General features: G+C 44.8%; 1 protein-coding gene across 9 annotated transcripts in view; it reads left to right on the plus strand.

Annotated features, from left to right (window-relative positions):
• Chn2 (chimerin 2) overlaps window positions 1-21,105 on the plus strand; it is a 259,262-nt gene that overhangs the window by 228,392 nt on the left and 9,765 nt on the right. For 6 of the 9 annotated variants that reach the window (XM_087659490.1, NM_032084.2, XM_087659491.1 and 3 more), the window contains 3 exon segments: window positions 1,194-1,271; window positions 16,101-16,185; window positions 19,924-20,097. In XM_087659490.1, coding sequence (XP_087515616.1) covers window positions 1,194-1,271; window positions 16,101-16,185; window positions 19,924-20,097 — 337 coding nt within the window. 9 annotated transcript variants of the gene reach the window in all.

Below are 21,105 nucleotides of genomic sequence, written 5' to 3' on the forward strand. Positions count from 1 at the left end.
TGTCTGTCTGGCATTATCTGCATTACAGAATTCCCATGACATCACAATCCCTCACTTCTACTGATGGAGAGACCTGGGACTAAAACTGGGATTCCAAAGTAGGCCATCAAAAGCTTTTAAAAGCAAAAAGGGTGTTAAGGTGACCTGGGGCGCTAACAAAATGCTCACCTGAGACGCTTTGTCTTAAAGAAAAACAAGAGATGTTTGTGTTTTAGTAGAGGGCTTTTAGTAACGTTGTGGTGTTTCTGCAGAAGAATCCTGCAGTGTGGCAGCCTGCTTCTCACCTTCTCACCTCGGAGTTGGCTGAACCCAGAACCAAATGCTTTGCACGTCTCCCGTCAACTGCTTGGACTCAGTTTGTTGCACTTCGATAAATGTATAAGACTAAAGATAAGGTTTTCTAGTACCAGACAGCTTTTATAAAATAGATGTGACTTGATCACTTTAAGATTAAAAAATCATCTAGGTTTAAAGGTATAGTCTGCTGGAAGTCAGCTCAGAATGAGGTTCATAAGCCCAGAATAAATGGACACAGCTTTCACTTTGAACATCGCAACGACCATGTGTGTGTGTGTGTGTGTGTGTGTGTGTGTGTGTGTGGGTGTGGGTGTGTGTGTGTGTGGGTGTGTGTGGGTGTGGGTGTGGGTGTGGGTGCGTATGTCTGTCTTTCTGTGTCTGTGTATCTGTGAGTGCTGTACACATTGCTGCCTCCCTGGATCCCCTGCCTCCCTGGATCCCCTGTGCTGACTGGATATTCTGGGAGTTGCTATATATGAATGTGTGCTATTGTTCCAGGCACATGCCAGCCTTAAGAAACAGCACAAAGCAGGCCCATCCCTCTTCAGCCAGAGCCCCCTCCATCACTCAAACAGTCCCTTCCAGGTCACATGCCTCTCAGACCTCTACAGACAGAGCACAGCTGCCTCAAGTCTGCTGCCCAACATTAGCGGCAGTCCCAGAACTCCGCTGGCTGAGGAGAGCGTGCTTCCACAGGAGACACCCAGAAGAGCTGAGATCCAAGTGCTATGTTCTCTCAGGAATTGTGGCTGGAAAATGAGAGAAAATGCACTGTGGTTCGGAAGTCCAAGCCCAGCAGGAAGCGCCAAGAGCTGTTGGCCATTGCATTTGGGGTAAAGGTGGGACTCAAAGGTGGCTTTCTCTGGTCTCCTCTCAAGCTCTTTGCCTGTTCACAGATCTCTTCACTGGTCCGAAGAGCTGCCCTCACACACAATGACAACCACTTCAACTATGAGAAGACACACAACTTCAAGGTAAGCGTCTGTATCCTTTCTGCTGCGGTGAGAAGGGGGTGGCAGTGGGAAAGGATCCTTGATGACTTCCATCTGGTCGTAAAGGCAGGAGGCAGCAAATTCCTTGGTTTTCCACATAACCCTGCTGCCTTGTGTCAAAGTGAAGGCTGGAGCAGCTGGCTCTGCGCTGATGCCCTTAATACCTGCATGGGTATTGGCTTGGTTCTGGGACCCAGGCCCACTTCCTCTTTGGTCTTCCATGCCCAGTGAGAAGGAAGCAGAGGATGCCTAGTCCGTGGCTCTTAGAAGTGCTCTGCACAAAACCTAGTAGTACTTTTCCACCCCAGAGTAGGGTCACTGCAGTCCACGGGACAGTGCAAACAGTTGTCCAGCTCATGGTTGCTGTTCTGTCTTTTGTTCTCAGTGGTTCTAAGGAGCTTGTTTCTGTGTAGACAGCTGCAGATGTCGTGAGGAGAGAATCCATTCACTAGTTTGTGTGTGTGCTTTGAGGTCAGGGGCACCTCGCAGCCTGGATAAGCTTGACCCGGCCCTCCAGACTAAACAAAAAGATAGGGTGACCGGGTGGGAGTTTGTGGATTTTCCCATGTACTGTCTTCATTTTAGACCAGCTCTGGATGTGAATGATCTGCCACTAGAAAGTTAAGGCCTGTGCCTGTTGTCCTGCTATGTTGTCCAAGAAGTGTTTGTAGGGGGAAGCCAATGACAAATTAGGAGGATGGGAAGCTGCTGTGGGGAGGAAGGGCAGGACCATGTTAGAGATTTGCCTCAGCAAATGGGTGATGATATACGAAGCTGGAGGTTTTCGGATGCAGAATTCAGGAAGAAAAGAGGCAGAAAATCAAACTAGGCCTGCCCTTCTCTGTTGATGTCTGCTTTCCTTCTGAGTCCACTGGCTGTGAGAATGAGGCTGAAAGGGAAGCATTTCTGCTGCTGCTTGGGAAGGGCCAGCTTTTCCTGGGGATACATGTACATCTATTAATTTCCATTCTGGTCTGTCTCTCTGCTTCTGGGTTTGGGGAGCAGGAAGCTCAGGTCTTCCTTTGCCTGCTGTCTTTGAAGGAAGGAAGCCTTCAACCCTATGGATTTAGCCATAGGGTGGAGGGCTGTGTTCTTGGGGTATCTTCCACCTTAATATTTCTCCCATTACTGAATAGCAACGGTCTGATTTGAAGCATGAAATGTCCACATTTGTTTCCTCCTTATGATTTTCTATTTTAACCTCTGTGATCTTTTCTTTCCTCAAGACGGTGTTTTTTTTTCTGACTTTTGGCAGAAACCTCTGCTTTGGGTATCCTGTGGATGCACTCCCAGGCATGACAGGATGGGTCCTGCTGGACTTGCAAATCCCTTTCCTTCCTCTCCAAAATTCTAATGACTTTGCTCTGAAGATGCAGTTTGAGTATCTTAGTATGAAATAGCTTCCTGGTGGATACATCCCATGACCTTAAAACACGTGTACATAGGTGATTGGCACTTTCAAAACCAATGCCAGCCTCTTCTGACTTAAATCTCCAAATGGGAAATTACTTTTAAGATACTTTTAAGAAAGGATGATTGAATCTTCTTCCCTAACTTTGTCCCATATTGGTAGACGAACAAAGCACTCAGTGTGCCATGGAGAGTGGGGGTGGGAATTTATTGTGTTGACCAGGGCAGATCCATGAGCCAGACAGAAACATGCCTCTCTAAGGTTCCTGCCTCACTTCTTCAGAGTGAGCGGCTGGGCTGGGGGAGGTATTTACTGTGTTGTTCCTTCCACCCTAGGTCCTTTACCCTCTTCCTTCCCTCAGCTGACTGACTACAAGACTGTTGGGAAAACATTCTAAAAACAAGTCCATGCTGTAAATTCAGCTGTGGGTCTGTTAGGAGTGAGTCACTAGCTGAAGAAAGCAGGCTTCTTCCAAGGGTCCCACTAACTACTTACAATTTGGTTTTTTGCCTTAATTTTACATCCGTTTTTTTTTATTTATGTTGACTTCTAATGGATTGTAATCTGGATCTCTCTTGATTTATTATTGGAAGACAATTATGTACATGTATCATTGGGTTATTGCTAAATAACAAGAGTGCACACTTAGGTTTTTTTAATTATCAGCAAATAGCTTTGGCTTGCACCATCTGAATTCTTACCTGAGATAGGAATCTGTCAGCAGAGCCTGCCACCTCACCTCCCAACAACCCTCCTTTCCCAGTCATGTCCTTTCCCGGGGTGCAGGGGGACCCTTCTTTATGGGGAATGAACAGAAACTCTCAATGCTGACCAACACTGGGAAAGTGCCCTTCTTGGATGCCCCAGAGAACATAGCATAGCTGCTACCTGCTTTTCAAACAACAATGAGTAGAAATAAAATCCAGCCAATGAAAAAGCTCCTTAGAGCCATAGCTCACTTCATGCAGTACTTAAGTACTTTCCAAACTGCTCGCTGATGCTATATTGGTCACCCAGAGCTGGGATTTCCCGGAGCCCCTTGCACCTAGCACACTCAAAGACAACAGCAAAACGAAGACTCCAAAATGAATGGAAATTGTCTATGGAGGAATAGAAAGAACTTCCACTCTGTTCTCTGGCTGGCAGGCGAACACTCTTCTGTAGATAGAATAGTCTCTTCAGTGTACCTGTGGCGAGTCTCAAAAACTCTTCAGGGGAGCACTGCCACCCCCCAGCCCCAGCAACCTGAATCCATGTTCTTCCATGCCATCGGTACACAGCAAGGCTACTGAAGATAAGTACTCATGACCACTCCATGATTTCTTGCTGAGCTCTATTGCCTTCAGTTACCTCACCTGTAAAATGGGAGCATTGCAGGATTTAAAGAATACAGGTCAATCAGCAGTGAGCTCTTCTGTTATTGCTATGCCCACTGCTTTTCTTTGCAGTGAACTCATTAAACTTGATTTTTAAAAAAGATGCATGCAAATGATGTGTCACTTGTCTGTCCCTTGAGTCCCATTCATTTGAGGTACACTTCCTATTCATTATTCATCCTGTTTCATGCTTCTCTGTCTTTGGGTTTGGTTCTCTCTCTCTCTCTCTCTCTCTCTCTCTCTGTGTGTGTGTGTGTGTGTGTGTGTGTGTAATATGTATTTTATGTCATCATTTCTGTAGGCTCTGCTTTCCTTCCACCATTTCCCTTCCTCTCCTCTTAAATATGTGTAACAGAAAACAAATTGAAGTCTATTGATGTCATTTCTTCAATTGAATCTACCATGTACCTGAATGTCCCTCATTTGTTTAAAAAGTAGATGACGAATTAACATTGTTAGGTCTAGATTCCACTGTGTATTCTCCACAGTTTTCAGAAAGCTTGTCATATCTAGGAAGACTTCAGTAAGCTCCTGCCTGTGCCATAACAATGGCCCCCAAACAACAGTTTTAACAGTTACATTATGTTCTCATAGTTTTAGATGCCAAAGTCTACAGCCCAGTGCTGTGTGTCTAATGCCCTCCAGTCGCATTGGCTCTTTCTGGAGGTGCTCTGTGCCCTCACCTACCTATCCATGCAGCTGGCAATCCTTGGAGTCCCATTGGCTCATAGTCCTGTCTCCATCTCTTTATCTCTTTGTCCTTGTACGTCTTCTTTAAGGTAGGACTATGTTAGGCCAGCACAACCTCCGTCTAATTATATCTCCCCAGACTTGATTTCCTAAAGGCCACATGTTCAGTGACCAAAGGTTGGGATGCAATCATACTTCAAGACATAGTGCAGCCCCTTCCAAGGACTTCATTGATAATTTTTAGGAGCCTCAAGGGGAAAGGGCCTCTTCATCATCCTGAGAGAACATGAGTTTAAGCCTGCCATTTTAGTAGAGCTGTCAGGTCCCAGAATGAGATCTTTAGATGGTCACTAATGTCTACTGTGAGCAGGCACCACCACTAATGGCCCAAGATTAATCATTTAACATCTGTAAGGTTTTCGCCGATTTCTTTTTTTCCTATTGATGCTTCATTGGTCTGACAGAAAGTGGAGAAATTTTATGGTCTCTTTATTAAGCATGTCTTCATGAATAAGAGACACAGTAAGAACACTGAGAATCTTAGTGCAGCTGGATGACCTTCCATCTGGAGTATTGCATCGGAAGTGTCTATTTTCTGTAGTTTGTTCCTATGGAGAATGTATACACTACCATTAAGGATCTGGAATGGCTATTAGCTCACATTAAAACATGTGGTTAGAAAGACCTCGCTGTATAATAGGTGTGGCCCTATGCAAAACAAACATGTGAGGCACCATGTTAAAATAGCAATAGGAATGTCAACACGGGGCAGCAGAGCCATTGGACAAGATGGTCTATGACCACTGTGTCATTCCAGAGCTAGGAATGCCCCTTAGCATGTTCACAAGGAAGTGTGCTTCATCCTGAGCACACCCCTACCCACTGTTCCTTGTTTCATTGTTCCTGTCTGTTTCGTAATTCCATTTCAGGCCTCCTGAGACCTGTCATCACTAATCAATAGACCCTGGTTCCTCCTCCACTCTAGTCTTCCAGGGATTCTTTCTGCTGCTAGGACATGCTATATTTTGTTCGTAAATCATCTAGTTTCTGAGAAACCTATATAGGAAGTTACTCAAAGGTCCTATCTTAGGTCTCTATGATTAACTACTATTGCTGTCTATATAGGACCCCTATTGATCAGCTTTCATCACTATGACAAAACACCTGAAATAAATCCACTTAAAAGGGGGAAAGCTTAGGTTTTGGCTCATGGCTTCAGAAATTTTGGTGCATGGTCTCTTGCTTCTATCATTTCTGGAGCCTGTGGTAAGACAGACATCATGGACCATGGTGCATATTAGAGCAAAGATATTCACCTCATGGCAGCCAGGAAGCAAACAGGAAAGGGCTGAGTCCCAGTATCCCCTCAAGGATACATGCCCAATGATCTAACTCCCTCCAACAAGGAAAACGTCTTCTACCCTTTAAAGTCTCTACCACCTCCCAGTAGCCCCATCACTGGGGCCCAAACCTCCAATACAAGAGTTTCAGCAGTAACATTTAAGGTCTGAACTGTGCTTAGCATAAAAGGAGGAGTTTGTTTGTCTCAGTGATGACTTAATTAATCCAGTTGTCCTATTTTTTTCATTAATTAATTTAGTTACTTTACATACTGATTGGAGTGGAGCTTCCCCTCCCACCTGCCCTCCCAGTCCCTCCCTCTCACCTTCTCTTCCCTTTGCCTCTCTCCCTTTCTCCTCAGAGGAAGGGGAGACCTCCCATGTAAACAAACCCACCTTGGCATATCACGTTGTAGTAGGACTGGGCACATCTTCTACTGAGGCTTGACAAGGCCATCTAGTTAAGGAAAATGGATCCAATGCCAGGCAACAGAGTCAGAGCAGCCCTTGCTCCTGCTGTTAGAGGTCCCACATGAGGACCAAGCTGGGCATCTGTTGGAACTTAGTCTCATGACACCTTCATCTAAAGCAGTGGGTCTCAACCTAGGGGTTGATCCCTTTGGGGATTGAATGACCCTTTTATGGGGGGTCACCGAATCAGAAAACACATATATTGACACTGTGATTCCTAACTGTAGCAAGGTTACAGTTATGAAGTAGCAACAGAAGAAATTGTGTGGTTGAGGATGACCACTATATGAAGAACTATATTAAAGGGTTCCAGCATTAGGAAGATTGAGAACCACTGGTCTAAAGGAACTGTGTTCACAGGAGGAATTTCAATCAAGTGTACACACAGGTTTTAGAGAAGGGCCTCATGAGGGCAAGTGTCTGACTTAGAGCTTGTCTCCCACCTAGCTGGTCTGTATGTGCATTTTAGGACGCCATTGTCGCTATCACCGCAAACCCTTCACAGACCAGCAGAGCCCAGGAGAGAAGAGCCCTGATGCAAATCCTACCAGGGCACCCATATTAGGCCACACCAGGACATGGCTCAGCCACACAGCTTCACGGTGTCAGTTACCAGCACAGAGCTTGACCCTAGCAAGTCCTTCACTGATTTTAATTTTTTATGGATTTTGTCTGCATCCAAAAGAGCACAAAATCCAAAAGGACTATTCCAAGTGACTAAATGCTCTATTCTGGCACTTTCTACCCAGAAAAATAAATCCTTTGTGTATTGTTTGGGACAGGAGAGTGAGCTCCAGTGGTCACGATTCATACTAGGGGACTCCTTTTGAAAGTTTCCAGAGAAGAGAGCTCTTCAACTGTTCATGCCTTTACTCCGCCAATACAGAACACAGGCTGTCTGTGTGCCACGTGCCAGGAAGTGTTGAGGGAGAAATGAGTCCACTCTTCTGCCAGAGGCTTCACAGCCAAGGCACTTTTGACCACAGAGGGACATTTGGCAATATCTGGAGATGGAAATGTGTTTTTCATCATACAAAGTGTCCCAATAACATACAGCGAGGCCAGGGATGTGGCCAGGACAGCGCCCACAGCAGACTTATTCATCTCTCTGTCTACATCATGGAGGAGGGGAGACCACGCTCCAGGGAATGGGGAAGGCACGTGTTCTTATACCGAAGCAATCACCAGGTCTGACCTTGCTTAACTTCTGAGAATCCAGCAATTCCAGGATGGTGTGGCTGTAGACCTTAGCAGGAAGTAATTGTTAACCAAAGGGAAAAAATTAGCACGACTATCTCAGTTCAGGAAGATCTGTGGAAGGCTTCACTCCCAGTGATTTTTTTTTAGGAACACAACCCCCTCTTTTGTAAAACATAGTTCTACTCCCAAACCCCCTCTTCCCTATGCTTTAGTTCTGCATCCAGATGTGCAGCTGCTGGGCACATGCTCTTGTGTCTTGACCAGCTACTGGGGCATCATCCTGTCTCTGTCCCTGCTTTGGAATTTCTGGTATAAATTACTTAAGTTCTGCCTTGAAAGCTTTGCTAAGGAGGGTCCGAGGGATTCCCTCAGCCAGGGAACCCCAAATCTTCAGTCTCTCAGAGGCTGGGGTGGTGATCATGAAGCTGAGTCCTTGCTTGCAGTTCAGCATAAGCAGTATTGCCAACAAGGCCAGGTCTCTGAGAATTACCTCAGGACCACATCTTTAATCCTATTTTAAATGCCCAGGCAGCTACAGATGACCCATTAGAGCCCGTCTTAGCACAGGGCTCCCTCACAGCATCTGTGCAGCGAGCCTCGGGGAGCAAGCAGAAGGTGTCTCTGTTACAGAGGGCACAGCTCCCTTCTGCTATCTCCTTACATCTGAGAAGGTTCACTCCAAGGTCAGAATTTCATCTGCCCCTGTAGGAAGGGGAAACATGAGTTCATTGTCACACAGTTGTGGGAAACACAGTAAATTGGGGGAACAGTCCTCCACAGAAACCTGGACACCTTGACTGTGCTATTAGCTTTCTGGATGACTGAGACTAATTTGCTCCTACAGTGAACCATGGACCTCCAAAATCTAGACACTTGAGCCTAAAAGGATCTTTTGCCAACTCCAAGTCACTCTTGTATGTACACTAAACAGCCTAGAGAGAGGTTTTAGCCCTGTAGACCTTTTCCAAGTAAAAGGAAAGAGTCAGGTTCCTGTTTTTAATATGCATAATAGAGGCAAAATGGTTTTGTTCTGTATCAGTGATCTCAAGCTTCTATCACCCCCCACCAGGAACCACTTGGCAATGTCTGCAGACATTTATGACCCATCCCTTAAGGGGTACTGTAAGCCTCTGGTATGTAGACAGCCAGAGATGCTGGGGGAAAAAATAAATCCCTATAGTGGCCAAGACAGCTGCCTCCACACCCATGAATTTTTTAGACCAAAAATGTTTCCAAGGAGAAGGTTGAGTGACTCTGATATGAACTGATAAGAAAAAGTAAGACCTCCCCTCCACAGCACATCATAAATAGCGTTTGCTTACAGTGGGAGTCTGGGCAAGTTGATTGTATGTTTGGGCAGTGTCTACGCTGGCCCATCAAAATATTTGCTCCAAAAAACCACTGGAGAGATCTGCCTTCCAGATTCAGCAACTGTGAGACAACAACATCCTGCTCATCTTGAAAGAGCCAAGTGGGGATGCCTGCTGTCTGCCCGCGACTTTCCTGACAACTTTTCTTCCTCCTGTTTTTATTACGTGCCCATTCCTGAACCATTTGTCAAACATGCCTTATCTCTGGTAATACCATCTCGTTTGGTGTGGATTTTCCATTCCAGGCAGACTGTGCCCAGTATAATAGTCTTGGACAAACATTCTTCCTGTCTGGAGTATTTTCTTCCTGTCTGAGGTATTTTAGTTACTGCCCTCAAGTTTGCAAAAAACGTTCTTTCTCTTTAAAAGATATTTTTGTAAAACAATCAATAAATTTTAGAGAATGGAGAGGGCTGCTTGGTGACCTTTTAAGGTGTGGGGTCTTCCGCTGAGATGGCAGATGTTGGACATCATCCCCCAAACAGCATGACCTGCTGGAGCCTGTTCTCTCCTCAGGTTCCAAAGGAAAACAGAATAACACACCAGCCACGAAAGTCAACAGTGGCCCATCCTCAAAAGGAAATTGGGCAGTGGGCCTAAAATAATGTTTGTCTAACTCACCATTCCCCTCGTTCAGATTTTATTATACTTGTGTGGGCTAAGGAAAGACAGAAAGTGACTCGTTCCTTGTGGAGTCTCCCTGCTTGTTTGGTCTTAGAATTCGTGTTAGGGAAAGATATGGGTTAAATAAGGTAGGGCTGATAAACGCGTAGACAGTTGGTGTGCTAGATGACTTGGTATACTACTGGCAGAAGTGAAGCTTAGAGCCCTGTGATGAGCAGACCCTCATTCTAGAAATGCTTGTAGTTTGGCCCCTATCTGTGTGTTGTAAACACTGAAACTGCTTTCCTCGACCCTGAACTTTGCATTTTGATTTTTGCCCTGATGAGATTCCTGAGTCACTGGATGGACCGAGATAGCTTTGTATCATTACATCCTTCACAAGAAATGAATATGTTTCAACACCCAAGCCCACCTCCCCAGGCCCTAGCTCACCTCCAAAGGCCCTCCACTATGCTGTCACACCTTGAAATATTGTCCCCAGTTATCAGCCCCGTGTGTTCCCCAGTCAACAGCAGTGTTCCCTCCCATTCACTGTTCCCGGTACCGTGAACCTCTATCTATATGTCAAAGCCCCACACAATCACTTTCCTCTTCTTTCTTGCAAGATTTGGTTATTCTCTCCATTGTCCTGACGTGGAATGTCTCACATGTTCAAGTACATTGCCTGACACGTGATCTTTTCGTCATCTATTGATCCTTATAGATGACAAGATTCTTGAATGCAGGGTATGCTTGCTTCTCTGATGTCTTTCAACTTTGTATGTACAAGGATAGAGCAAGGTTCCAAGCAGCAATCTGCACGTGAGCCAGAGAAGTGCAGGAAACATAAGGTCGCAGGTGGAGGTGATAGGAGCCTTTCATCCCTCCGCCGTCCTCCCACATGAAGTGAGCAGCACACCACTCTGAGGGTCACCGGTCACTGCTGGGTACCAAGTACATTCTTCACAGTACACTGCAGGTGGTGGTATTTCTTTCTGATTTGTTCATATCATAGTTAGCAGCCAGCTTTTGCAAATGCTCTGTGTGCTTTTGGAAAAACGTATGTTCTTTGAATCACTGGGTACAAAGTCCCGTTCCTTTAATGGCATCTATTCATCGGTTTTTGTAAATACATGTTTAACTCAATATGACAGTGGAATTGCTGACTTTCCCTTATAAATTTTCCCGTGGTCACTTTAGATTTTTGAAATTGTGTTGTCCTATTTGTGTAAGCACAAAGTGGTTATGTCTTTCTGGTAAAATGTATTGATTGTTGAGCCGTTTTCATTGCTTAACATGCAAATAGGTGTATCTGACTGGGTTTGCTTGGCTAGCTAGCATTTGTGAGGTGCATCTTTTTGGTCCTGATATTTCTCTTGGTATTGTGTTTTGAGTGTGTTTCTTGTAAATATTTGTTAAACTAGCATCTATAAGTCTGTTTTTCCTGAGTGTGGTCATTAGAGAACTATAAATATTTTACAGACGCTCACCAGTTTTGTTGCTTTTCCTCTTTTCTTACTTTTTATTGCCGTGATCAAATCTGTGTGTCATTTGTCCCCTGTGTGTATTTTTCTAATTTATAGATTCTATGCCTTTATTCTATGAGCTCAAAAGAACCCACTATGTGTGTAATTACTTTAAGCATCCTTCAGAAAATAAAAAGCTCTTCTTACAGCTCCCAAACTATAGGACTTGTGGAGCGCCTTGGCTTTCTCCCACGTTCAATCCTTTTCACTTCCCACCCTGTTCTGGAATCACTAACATGATTGCCGATGTCTTACGCAGATAGCACTGTGGGGCTAGTCCGTTTTCTTCTTCTCATGGATGCATCCTGGCTAGGACTCCTTTCACTGGCTCCTGCCACGCATAGGAGCATCTCCTTTATTTCTATGCATGAGGCTTGAAGATCCTCACTGTGTATCAGAAAGTATCAGTTTGCCCTTCTATAATCAAGTGGGGATAAAAGTGAGGCTCACGATTAGGTGGAGTCATACTATGGTTTTTGCCGAAGAAAGAGTGTGTCTTCACCCTAGTTACTACCCTTTCCCATGTAAGTGGTTTGGCTCTTACTTTGTCTTCAGGTCTCAGGTTTGAGCAGCGTTGGGACTCATCTCACTTTTCCTAATAGGATGTTTCTGGGCCTTTCCCCGATCCTGGAAAGTCTTAAATACTCTTCTCTTCCAGTACCACATCTGTCCATTCCCTACCCCACCTTCTCTCAGCTTCTAGGTGCTCTCATGCCTCTGTGCATTGCCCTCTTCTGCATCTGCAGTGACTTTTATCACGGTTGGCAGTTGCCCCAGTGACTTCTACCTTTTAAGAACATTGTCTCTCGAGCCCACAACTCCCTAGCACTGTCCTCTTTCCTTGAGTGACGTCATAGCCAAGCCTCTTTCTGTAGTACTGTGGACCAAAACAGACCTCACGCACACTAAGCTGCCACTGAGCTACATCCCGAGGCTTCTCTCACCCTTTACATTTTAGTTCTTGCTGTGCTTTTGTTTTTATATTATAATTTTCTTTATAGAGAAATTGCATGCATAAAATGGACTGTGATCATATAGACCTTCCTGGGGAGTCATTGGCAGGTGATAACTATGGAAGTGGAAAAATCTCTCTTTTGAGGTTGTGGCCATACTCCAGCGATGGCCCCATACCCATGCACATGTGGGCAGAACTAACTGGATGAAGTGGCTTGTCTTTTGTTTTAAGAGATGGTCTTACTGTTGCCCAGATGAGCTTTTGTTGTTATAAAAATATAAAAATAAAAAAGTAATGGTCTTTTACCCACTCTAAGCCTGGTACCTCAGTGTCCCAAGATATCTGCTAGGTATCTTGGCGGAAACACATCCCAACTGCACACTTTCCTACACTCAAACCCTCACATAAAAGAACACACAACACAATAATCTTAGATCCAATTGATAAGATATAATTGCCCACTTAAACATACAAAGCCCAGTACCATCCATCCCTTAGGAACATTAATAACAACCTGTAAATACACAGAGCAGAATCTTAACATCACCTGCCATGACTTCTCTCTCTCTTCCTCCTCCTGTTTCTTCCTTTCTCCCCTAGTTCCTCCTCTTCCTTCAAACTTCTCTCCTGCCCATCCTTCCTTCTCCTCCAATGACAGGCCTCCTTCTATCATGTACCTGCCCTTCACCTGTACTTTACAAATTCAATGGGGAGGTGGTTCTCATGAAGTCACCCGAGTTCTGAGTAAGTTACTAGGCAGCTGTCCTTGGGGCAGTGGAATTAACATCAAAATATAGATAACTCCAGGGCAAACTACAACAAGCTTTGACCTTTCAGTTCTTCTTTAGCCCCCATGGGCGACCAGGCTGGGCAAGCTCTGTCAGGCCTGAATAGCCAAACTCCTTTACAGATTTTCCTGTATTTTTTCTCTAGTTCCTAGTTTCTAGTTTCCCACTTGTTCTTCAGCTCAGACTGAACCCTTAAATCTAGGTTCAATCTCCAAAGAGACTTTTCCTGACAAGGTCTCCAATGACTTCCCTGTACCTGAGTCAGCACCTTGTACCTCCTTAATAGGGCATCTTACCAGCATTCAACATGGTAGCCCACATCTTCCCTAAAACAGTCTCCACAGGCTGGCCTCTGAAATGCCTGTTCTCTTGGTCATCTTTAAGTAGTTGAAAATGGAGGCTCTTTTTTTGCTTTCTGTCTTCTGCTCTCTGTCCCTAATTCTTTTTAATCCATTTATTTGTCCAACTTAAAACACCACCTATTTTTTTCAGACATGGTCACATGCATCTCTACAGTCCCTACTCTTCCTCCATGCAACCAGCTTCATGTGACTTCCTGCTTGAACAAACACCTTGGCATCAGAGCACTATCTTTAGCCAAAGCCAATCCCTACTTCTCCCCACAAGAGTGTCTGCCCCACCTCATCAAATGGTATCACCATCCACCTGATTCCTAAGGGGGAAACCAGGGCTTGCCCCTCCCCCTCGAGACCCACATGCATTCTACTTCCCTGTACCTAAAGCAGCATCCAGTATCGTAGGGGTTGTACAAATCCTATCTTTAAAACAGACCTAATGTGGACCCTCACCATCTCTCCTGCCAGCACTCTGCTTTGAGCCTCTCTCATTCCTCAACTAGACTACTAAGTAGCTCACTAGAGACAGATGCCTTGTCACCCATGCTCAACACAGGTTCAGAATAACCTTTGAAAGTATCACTTCTCTACTTCTACTCCTCTGGGAGTGCCTTGTTGAGACTACTCCAATTCCACATCACAAAGGAAGTGTGTGATGTCCCCTGTGGCTTTCCTTTTCCTGTCTCCCCTGTATCTCCTGGTCCTCTCCTCCTCCTCTCTATTCTAGTCACATCAGTCTTGGGTTGCCTAGTCACGCAGTATCCCCACAGTTCCTTCTGCCCCAATGTCCCTTATCCTTTCTCTACAAAGCCCTGCTTCTTTAACCTTCCAGGAGCATCCAGGAAAGTGCCGCTCCCCCATTCTCACTATAGGAGCAGCCCAACCTTTTTTCTGTAGCCCCCTTCATACTATTTCTCTTGGATCTTATACATTAATTTTGCCTTATGGTGCAACTTCAACAGCATACTAATAATCAATTTTACTGCCAAAATTGACCGGCTCCTTTAGCACTTGTTTAGTAAAACATTAATGGCTGCTGAACTCAGAACGTGTTCAGCAGTCCGTGGTTCATTTTCCTCCACAGTTCCTGAAGTCCGCAGTTCTGTGTCAGGGGGTCTAGAAATGAATCATGGCAATCGGCTTCTGAAAATGCAAGTTCTTCATGGATCCTCTGTATCCTACAAGGAATGCTTTGTCATGGGTTAGAGTCATACCTCAACAGAACACTTCTCCATTCGGCTTCCAAGAGCAGATGAGGTCGGGCACATTCAGGGTAGTATGGCCATAGACACACTTCTCCATTTTAGTGAAAGCATTTTTGAGTCCAGTGTCACCATTTTTTCCAAACAGAAACAACGTACTGGGAAACTCTAAGCTAACATACCTGAAAGGCAATTATAACTTAGTTTTACTGCATAGCTCCGTGGCCATAAGTCACTCCTTGCTGTCCTTTTTTCACTCTTGTCATTCAGCCTTGTGTCCCATTGGAAGGACGATTGGGCTTGCCACTCTGTAAACATGGCTGCTGGCCTATAAAGATGAACAAAGACATTGATGGGTGACTCCCTTGGGAGTCTCCGGTCGGCAGCTCCTTCTCAGGGAGCTCCCACCTTCCCAGACTGTGACCTTGTTTGCTATATTGGTTTGTTTTTGTTTGTTAACTAAAAACTAGTGTTTTTAAAAGTAATAGTATGTTGGCCTTCTAGCTTGTTAAAAATATTGTCTGTCTTATCTTACCTGTTGATTAGAATTTAAAGAAGGTTTGAAAGGCCTTTTTTAAACAATCTAGAACCTTCTCGTATAGATTCGTGTCCTCCTCAGTACATTGTGGGTTTTGGCGCCTCTTGGCCAAGTTCCATAGCAAGGACTCCCCTACTTCTGCTTTCGTATTTCGTCAGTGCTAGAGAACAGTTTTGCTTTCTGTTGTGCTGTACTGTTCCGTGCTATGTTATCCAGTTCTGTGCTGTGTTGTGCTGTGCTGCTCTGAGCTGTGCTGTACCATGTTGACTTGTGGGTTAATGCATGATCGCACACCTGAGTAATCTAAACTAAGACCACTCGTGGCATTTGAAATATTTAACAGCTGGCTGAGACACTGGTCTGCCTGGAGAACCTTCCAACTTGCTCACCTGAAAGCCATGGCCGGGCTGGCTAACTATAGCTCCTGTCCCCAGGGAAAGCCACTCCATGGGCCCATAAGCTTGAGTTTTTACCCAACTCTTTTACTTCTTTAAATGACTTTTCCTGGAAGTGGCCCAAAGGCTTGAAACCTTTTCATTATCCCCTAACCATGGCTTATTTATATCTTGCTGGAAATTCTACACCTAGATGAAGCAACTCCAATAAGAGTAGACAGTAATTGAGTTCTTCTGCCCAAAACGATGTGCTGAGCTAAATGCAGGATGGGGCGACCTAGCAGCCAGCTTGGGCTATCTTGAGTTTGCACTCCCAGAGCCTCCTTGGGGGTGAGCCTCATGGCTGAGGGTGTCTGTAACCTCATTGTTCAGCTACATTGTAACCTACATTCAGCTCTGGCCAGAGGAAGGCGATCCATGGAGAATTTCAAAGATCAAAGCCTGACTCTACGTCTTCCAGACCAGTTTGCAACTCTGCCTCACTAGATGGAAGAGTCTAGTGAGAGACCGTTGCTGCTGGGTCTCCTGTCTGTTTCATGTTTGATGCATCCAAGTGACTGAACCTTCCATATTCTCTGTTTGACTCACAGGTGCACACATTTCGGGGCCCACACTGGTGTGAATACTGTGCCAATTTTATGTGGGGGCTCATCGCCCAGGGAGTCCGGTGTTCAGGTAAACACTAAACTTCGTCCTCTTCTGGTTAGAGCAAGTGCCACCTTGTTGAGTGGTAAGCATCCTTCAGAGATAGGGACTGTACTCAGATGAGCTTAAAAATCCAGTTTTCTTAAGGGCTCAGTGCCTCGCTGGGCTTGTTGGGGACAGTATTCCAAGTGTCTGCAAGACTGAAACAGATCTTATGTTCACACAAGGATGGAAAAAAAAAAGACCTAAAGAAATACACTTCTTTAAAATAGACATGCCTCTCCGAATGGGCCATAGCCCTTAAGAGGAAAGGGTTTAAATAGATCCTCACGGAATTGCGTAGACTTCTAAATCTGCTGCTTTCCCAGCCCACTTTACTACAGCAGACGAGACACAAGGTAGAACGTGGGTGAGTGCAGTGATTATGTGCCACAAACACGAGGCACTTCTCTTCAGCATCATCCAAAGGACCAGAGGGAGCTATGGTTGTCTCCTACTAAGTGAACAGGAGACGGAGGCTTAGAGGTGAGAGCTCATTGCCAGATGGTAAATGCTGAATTGCTAATGTCAAAGCAGCCAGAATCCAGAACTCACATTAAGGACTTTGCCGTTAGATCAAAAGTGAAATCACCTCCCTTCCCTTTTAAAGTCATGTTCTTCTTCATTCTTTGAGACTGGCTTCAATATATTTTGATCACACTCATTCGGTTTCATATACTTCAACGTAGCTTGAACCCCTGCGTGTTTTCCATCTTGAGTTGGTTGCTACCCCAACTGCAAATATCACGGAGCTCATCTTCTTTAAGGCATGCTAGACAAAGTGCAAGGTGTTGCCGAAGCAGCTGAGCTACCTCGCTCGCCCACACTGGTGCTGAGAGCAAGAACAGCTGCCGCTGGTGTGGACATGGGATGCCACAGACTCTGTGGCTGCTTGCCCTTCCAGGCCGTGGCAAACAGACCCAGCTGAGAGCTCCCACTGAAGGGTTCCTGTATTGCTCACTTAGATCATGGGATCACATACTCTCTGGGTTCTTTTCTGCATGGAAGGTGCTTTCTTAGCTCCCATTCCATAAGCACAGCAACACCCCTTCAGTGCCTAACTGGTGAGGAGTAAGTTTAATTTTCCATCCTGGGTCCCAAGGCAAGCCCAACACAGAAACAGCCTCTTCAGGATGTTCTAATACTCTGCTGAACACAGAACAAACCTGCCAGGCTTCACAAAGTATCCCACAGCTCAACCCCTGAGTGTGCTGGTCAACCTCCTGCATTACTCTGTGGTTGTTAGTTTGGTCTCTCTGGATTATACCTACCAAAAATATCCCTTGTCACTGATGTTATCCAGTTTCAGCAGGAAATCAGTCCAAAGTCAATATTATGGAAACAGAACTCTGAGCTCCAGTTAGCTGTAATCAGCAACTTTCTCTAGAATGGAAGGGCTCTGAGATTTTTGTTTGTTTCTGTTTCTATTTTTTTTTAATGAAATATACGGTAAGGTTGTATAGTAAGTTTTATCCAGTGACTACTTTTTTATTTAGTATCTCCCCTGGAGAGCAAGAAGACTAGAAACTGGCCATTGATAATCAAGGGCACCACACCAGTTCTGCATGATGTAGACAGATATAGTTTAGTGGTCCAGATTTTATTTGGGCGCATAGAGTTCTATTAGTTTATAAATTTTCACATTTTATATTTGCTACGAAACATCCTAATTTCAATAGGACCAGTGTTCTATGCAGATACGCTGACGGTCTTTAAGTCTGTAAGAAATTTGAACATAGAACTGCAATGTCTGCCGCAGACACTTGCTGGCCCATGCTTAGAGCAGTGTTATTCCCCAGGGTGGAGAAGTAGATAGAACTCAAGCCCACTGACGGACAAACAGGTACTGTGACACAGGCTCACACTGGAATATTCGTTAAGTATTGTGAAAGGCAAGGGGTCCAAGCAAAGTGCAAAGGAATGAATACATCTGTTAGAATCCAGGTAGAACCCACTGGCTCTCCCTGCTGAAGAGTGAGTCCAGGTAGAACCCACTGGCTCTCGCTGCTGAAGTGTGTGTGTGTGTGTGTGTGTGTGTGTGTGTGTGTGTGTGTGTGTGAATCCTAATGTATGCCGCAACATGGATGAGCTTGAATGACAAGATGATCAATACTAATTCATTCACCGAACTACAAATCTGGCATGAATCTGCCCGTGTGAAGTACCTAAAACCATCAAGTTCACAGGTGGAGAGGACAGGGCCCTGGGTGGAGGTGGAGGTGGCTAGGGCTTGCTATGTAGTGGACATCCAGTTGTATTTTTGCAGGAATACACAAGCTTTCGAGGCAGAGGGTGGCTGTGGCTACACAATGTTTTTAATCCCACCACACTCTTTACTTTAAAATGCTGAAGCAGTTAGATCTCTTGATAGAAGCCAGCCTGACCTATGTAGCAGGCTCTGGGCCAGCCATGGATACAATGAAACTCTGGTTCCAACAAATAAATGCATAAATAAAACAGTAATGGTTAAAATGGTAAATATACCTGCTACAATTTAACAACAACAACAAAACCCTGTAAGTTTATAAGGTGAAGGAGCATCCGGGTAGGCCTCTGTGTCTCCTCTCCCTTTGCCTGCTGTCTTTGACTCAGCGTTGGCACAGTGTGAGATCAGAGACCCTGTATATCTATTTGACCTGCAGGCTCACCTGGTGCTGCTGTGGCTTCCACTTTATAGACCAGGATCCCAGGAAGAAAACCAGAGTCTGGTGAACTCGGTCCAAATTTACATTTGCTAAGTAGTTCTGTCAAAATGAAACTGAATTGTACTTGGATTTAGTTGAATTTCATATGCTGATTAAGCTAAGACTGTTAGAAATTTCCCTTTGAAAGAAAGAGGAAGGGACGGAGCCAGGAAACACTACCTGGGACTCCCCACTGGTGGCTGCATAGAAGTCTGCCCCATCAGACCTTTGAAACGATTGACCACAGTTTTCTCTTTGTGCATGTATCATAGACATATGGAAATATTATTTTTATACTAGGGAAACAGTATTGGAAGACACTTTAAGTGCACAGCACATTCCCATCATGGCATTAAACTTCATTTTCCAGAGTGCAAACTGTGTCTCCTCATTGTGAATGCCAACTGCTAACAAGGCTTTTAATTTGTGCATTGAACTTAAAAGCACCTTTTCAGCTTTGGCCCTGGATATAAGCTTTATAAATAATTACTGTAATCATCACATTACAAGGCATTGTTGTCAAATATCAGCTCTCCCATTCTCCCACTATATCAACCACATAGCAAGTACAAGAGGAATGAGCCCCTCCTCCACCTGGTCAGCAGTAGAAAGCACAGGCTGCTCACCAGGAAAGGCAGACTTAATACAAGTCAGGAACTCTTCAAATCAAAGACCAGACATTCCTGCAAACACAGTAGCTCCGCATCTCATAAAAGTATCAGAGACTTAAGGGCACAGCCTAGAATGAGCCATGACTAACTCCCAGAACCCCAGTGTGGAAAGTCTACTAGCAAAACTGATTGGTTAACTCGCTAACTCAGGAAGGTATTCAGTTCTTCTTGTCTGGAAAATTGTCAAGAGGGCAGTGCAGTCGGAGTCAAGATGAGTCTGATGCTCATCTAGAGGAAAGTACCAGCTCTTGATGGGGTGGACATTCTGGGAAAGTCCATCAAACCCTTGGGTACTGTCGGATGGATTCTGGCAGCACATACTTTGGATTTGGTGAAGGGACCCATCGAGGCTAATGTGGCTTCTTTGTTCACAGATTGTGGGTTAAACGTACACAAACAATGTTCCAAGCACGTCCCCAACGACTGCCAGCCCGATCTCAAGAGGATCAAGAAAGTATACTGTTGTGATCTCACCACACTTGTAAAAGCTCACAACACTCAGAGACCCATGGTGGTGGACATATGTATTCGGGAAATTGAAGCAAGAGGTTTGGAAAATACTCTCTACTGTCGTTATCTATATTATGTTAATTATATTTACTATATTGTACTGATTTAGCTTTTTATTTTTTTATTGAGGAAACTGACTCATTTTACTATCCCTGTTAGGACAATGGGTTGCACACACACAAAAGGCACATCCAGATAAATATACTTCAGTCAACCAATCACATCAAGTTCCGTATCATTTTCCATTCCTGTATTAGCCACGCATGTCCACATTCTGCAAATGTTTACTGAGCATTTACTACAGGCTAGATATTAATGAGATGAAAGTCTCCATTCTCAACCTCAAGAATCCATACCATACAGTAGGGAGTCAGGGGAACAAATAAACACATGGCTATACCTACAGCACCACAGAGAAAGGGGTCTTTGTCTTGTTTGAGGACCTTCAACAAGGGACAAGGGACTTGCCCCCTTTTGAATATGCTTCCTCCTCTGAAAAGTGAGTTAAATCAGTTGTGCCCCAGGAGCTGGTGCTGAGATCAGAACAAGTCCGTGCATATGAAGGACCTAGTGCGTGCCCAGTGCACAGGCAGCACCTTGTGCTGGTTCTTTCCTAGTTCTTTCCCCTTTTTTGCATGGCCAACAATATTAGTTACTGCTTTAGAAAATATTTACTCTCACATTGGGGGGGTTCCAGCCTGCCTTTGCAATTCCCAGATAAAAGACACACAAATTTTATATTTATAATAAGCCATATGCACTAGAGCTGGGCAGATATCGACCCTCTGTTATTGGTATCTACCTCCCTATCAATAACCCTGAGTTATAACTGGCTACATTCTGCACAGGCTGCTCTTGACTCCAATTGTTTTCATAGCTCACCTACTCCATGATGATTTCTTTCTCTAGTTTCTTCTCCCTCCCTCCTCATGGTCCTCCTCTGACCCAAATCTTAGGAATCCCAACCTGGCTTCTGCCTTCTGCCCAGCTATAGGCATCTTTCTTCACCAGTCAGAGACAACCTGGGGGACAAGATTACATAACAT

This window comes from Rattus norvegicus, chromosome 4, assembly GCF_021556685.1.
Source record: "Rattus norvegicus strain SHRSP/BbbUtx chromosome 4, alternate assembly SHRSP_T2T, whole genome shotgun sequence".
NCBI classification, from domain to species: domain Eukaryota; kingdom Metazoa; phylum Chordata; class Mammalia; order Rodentia; family Muridae; genus Rattus; species Rattus norvegicus.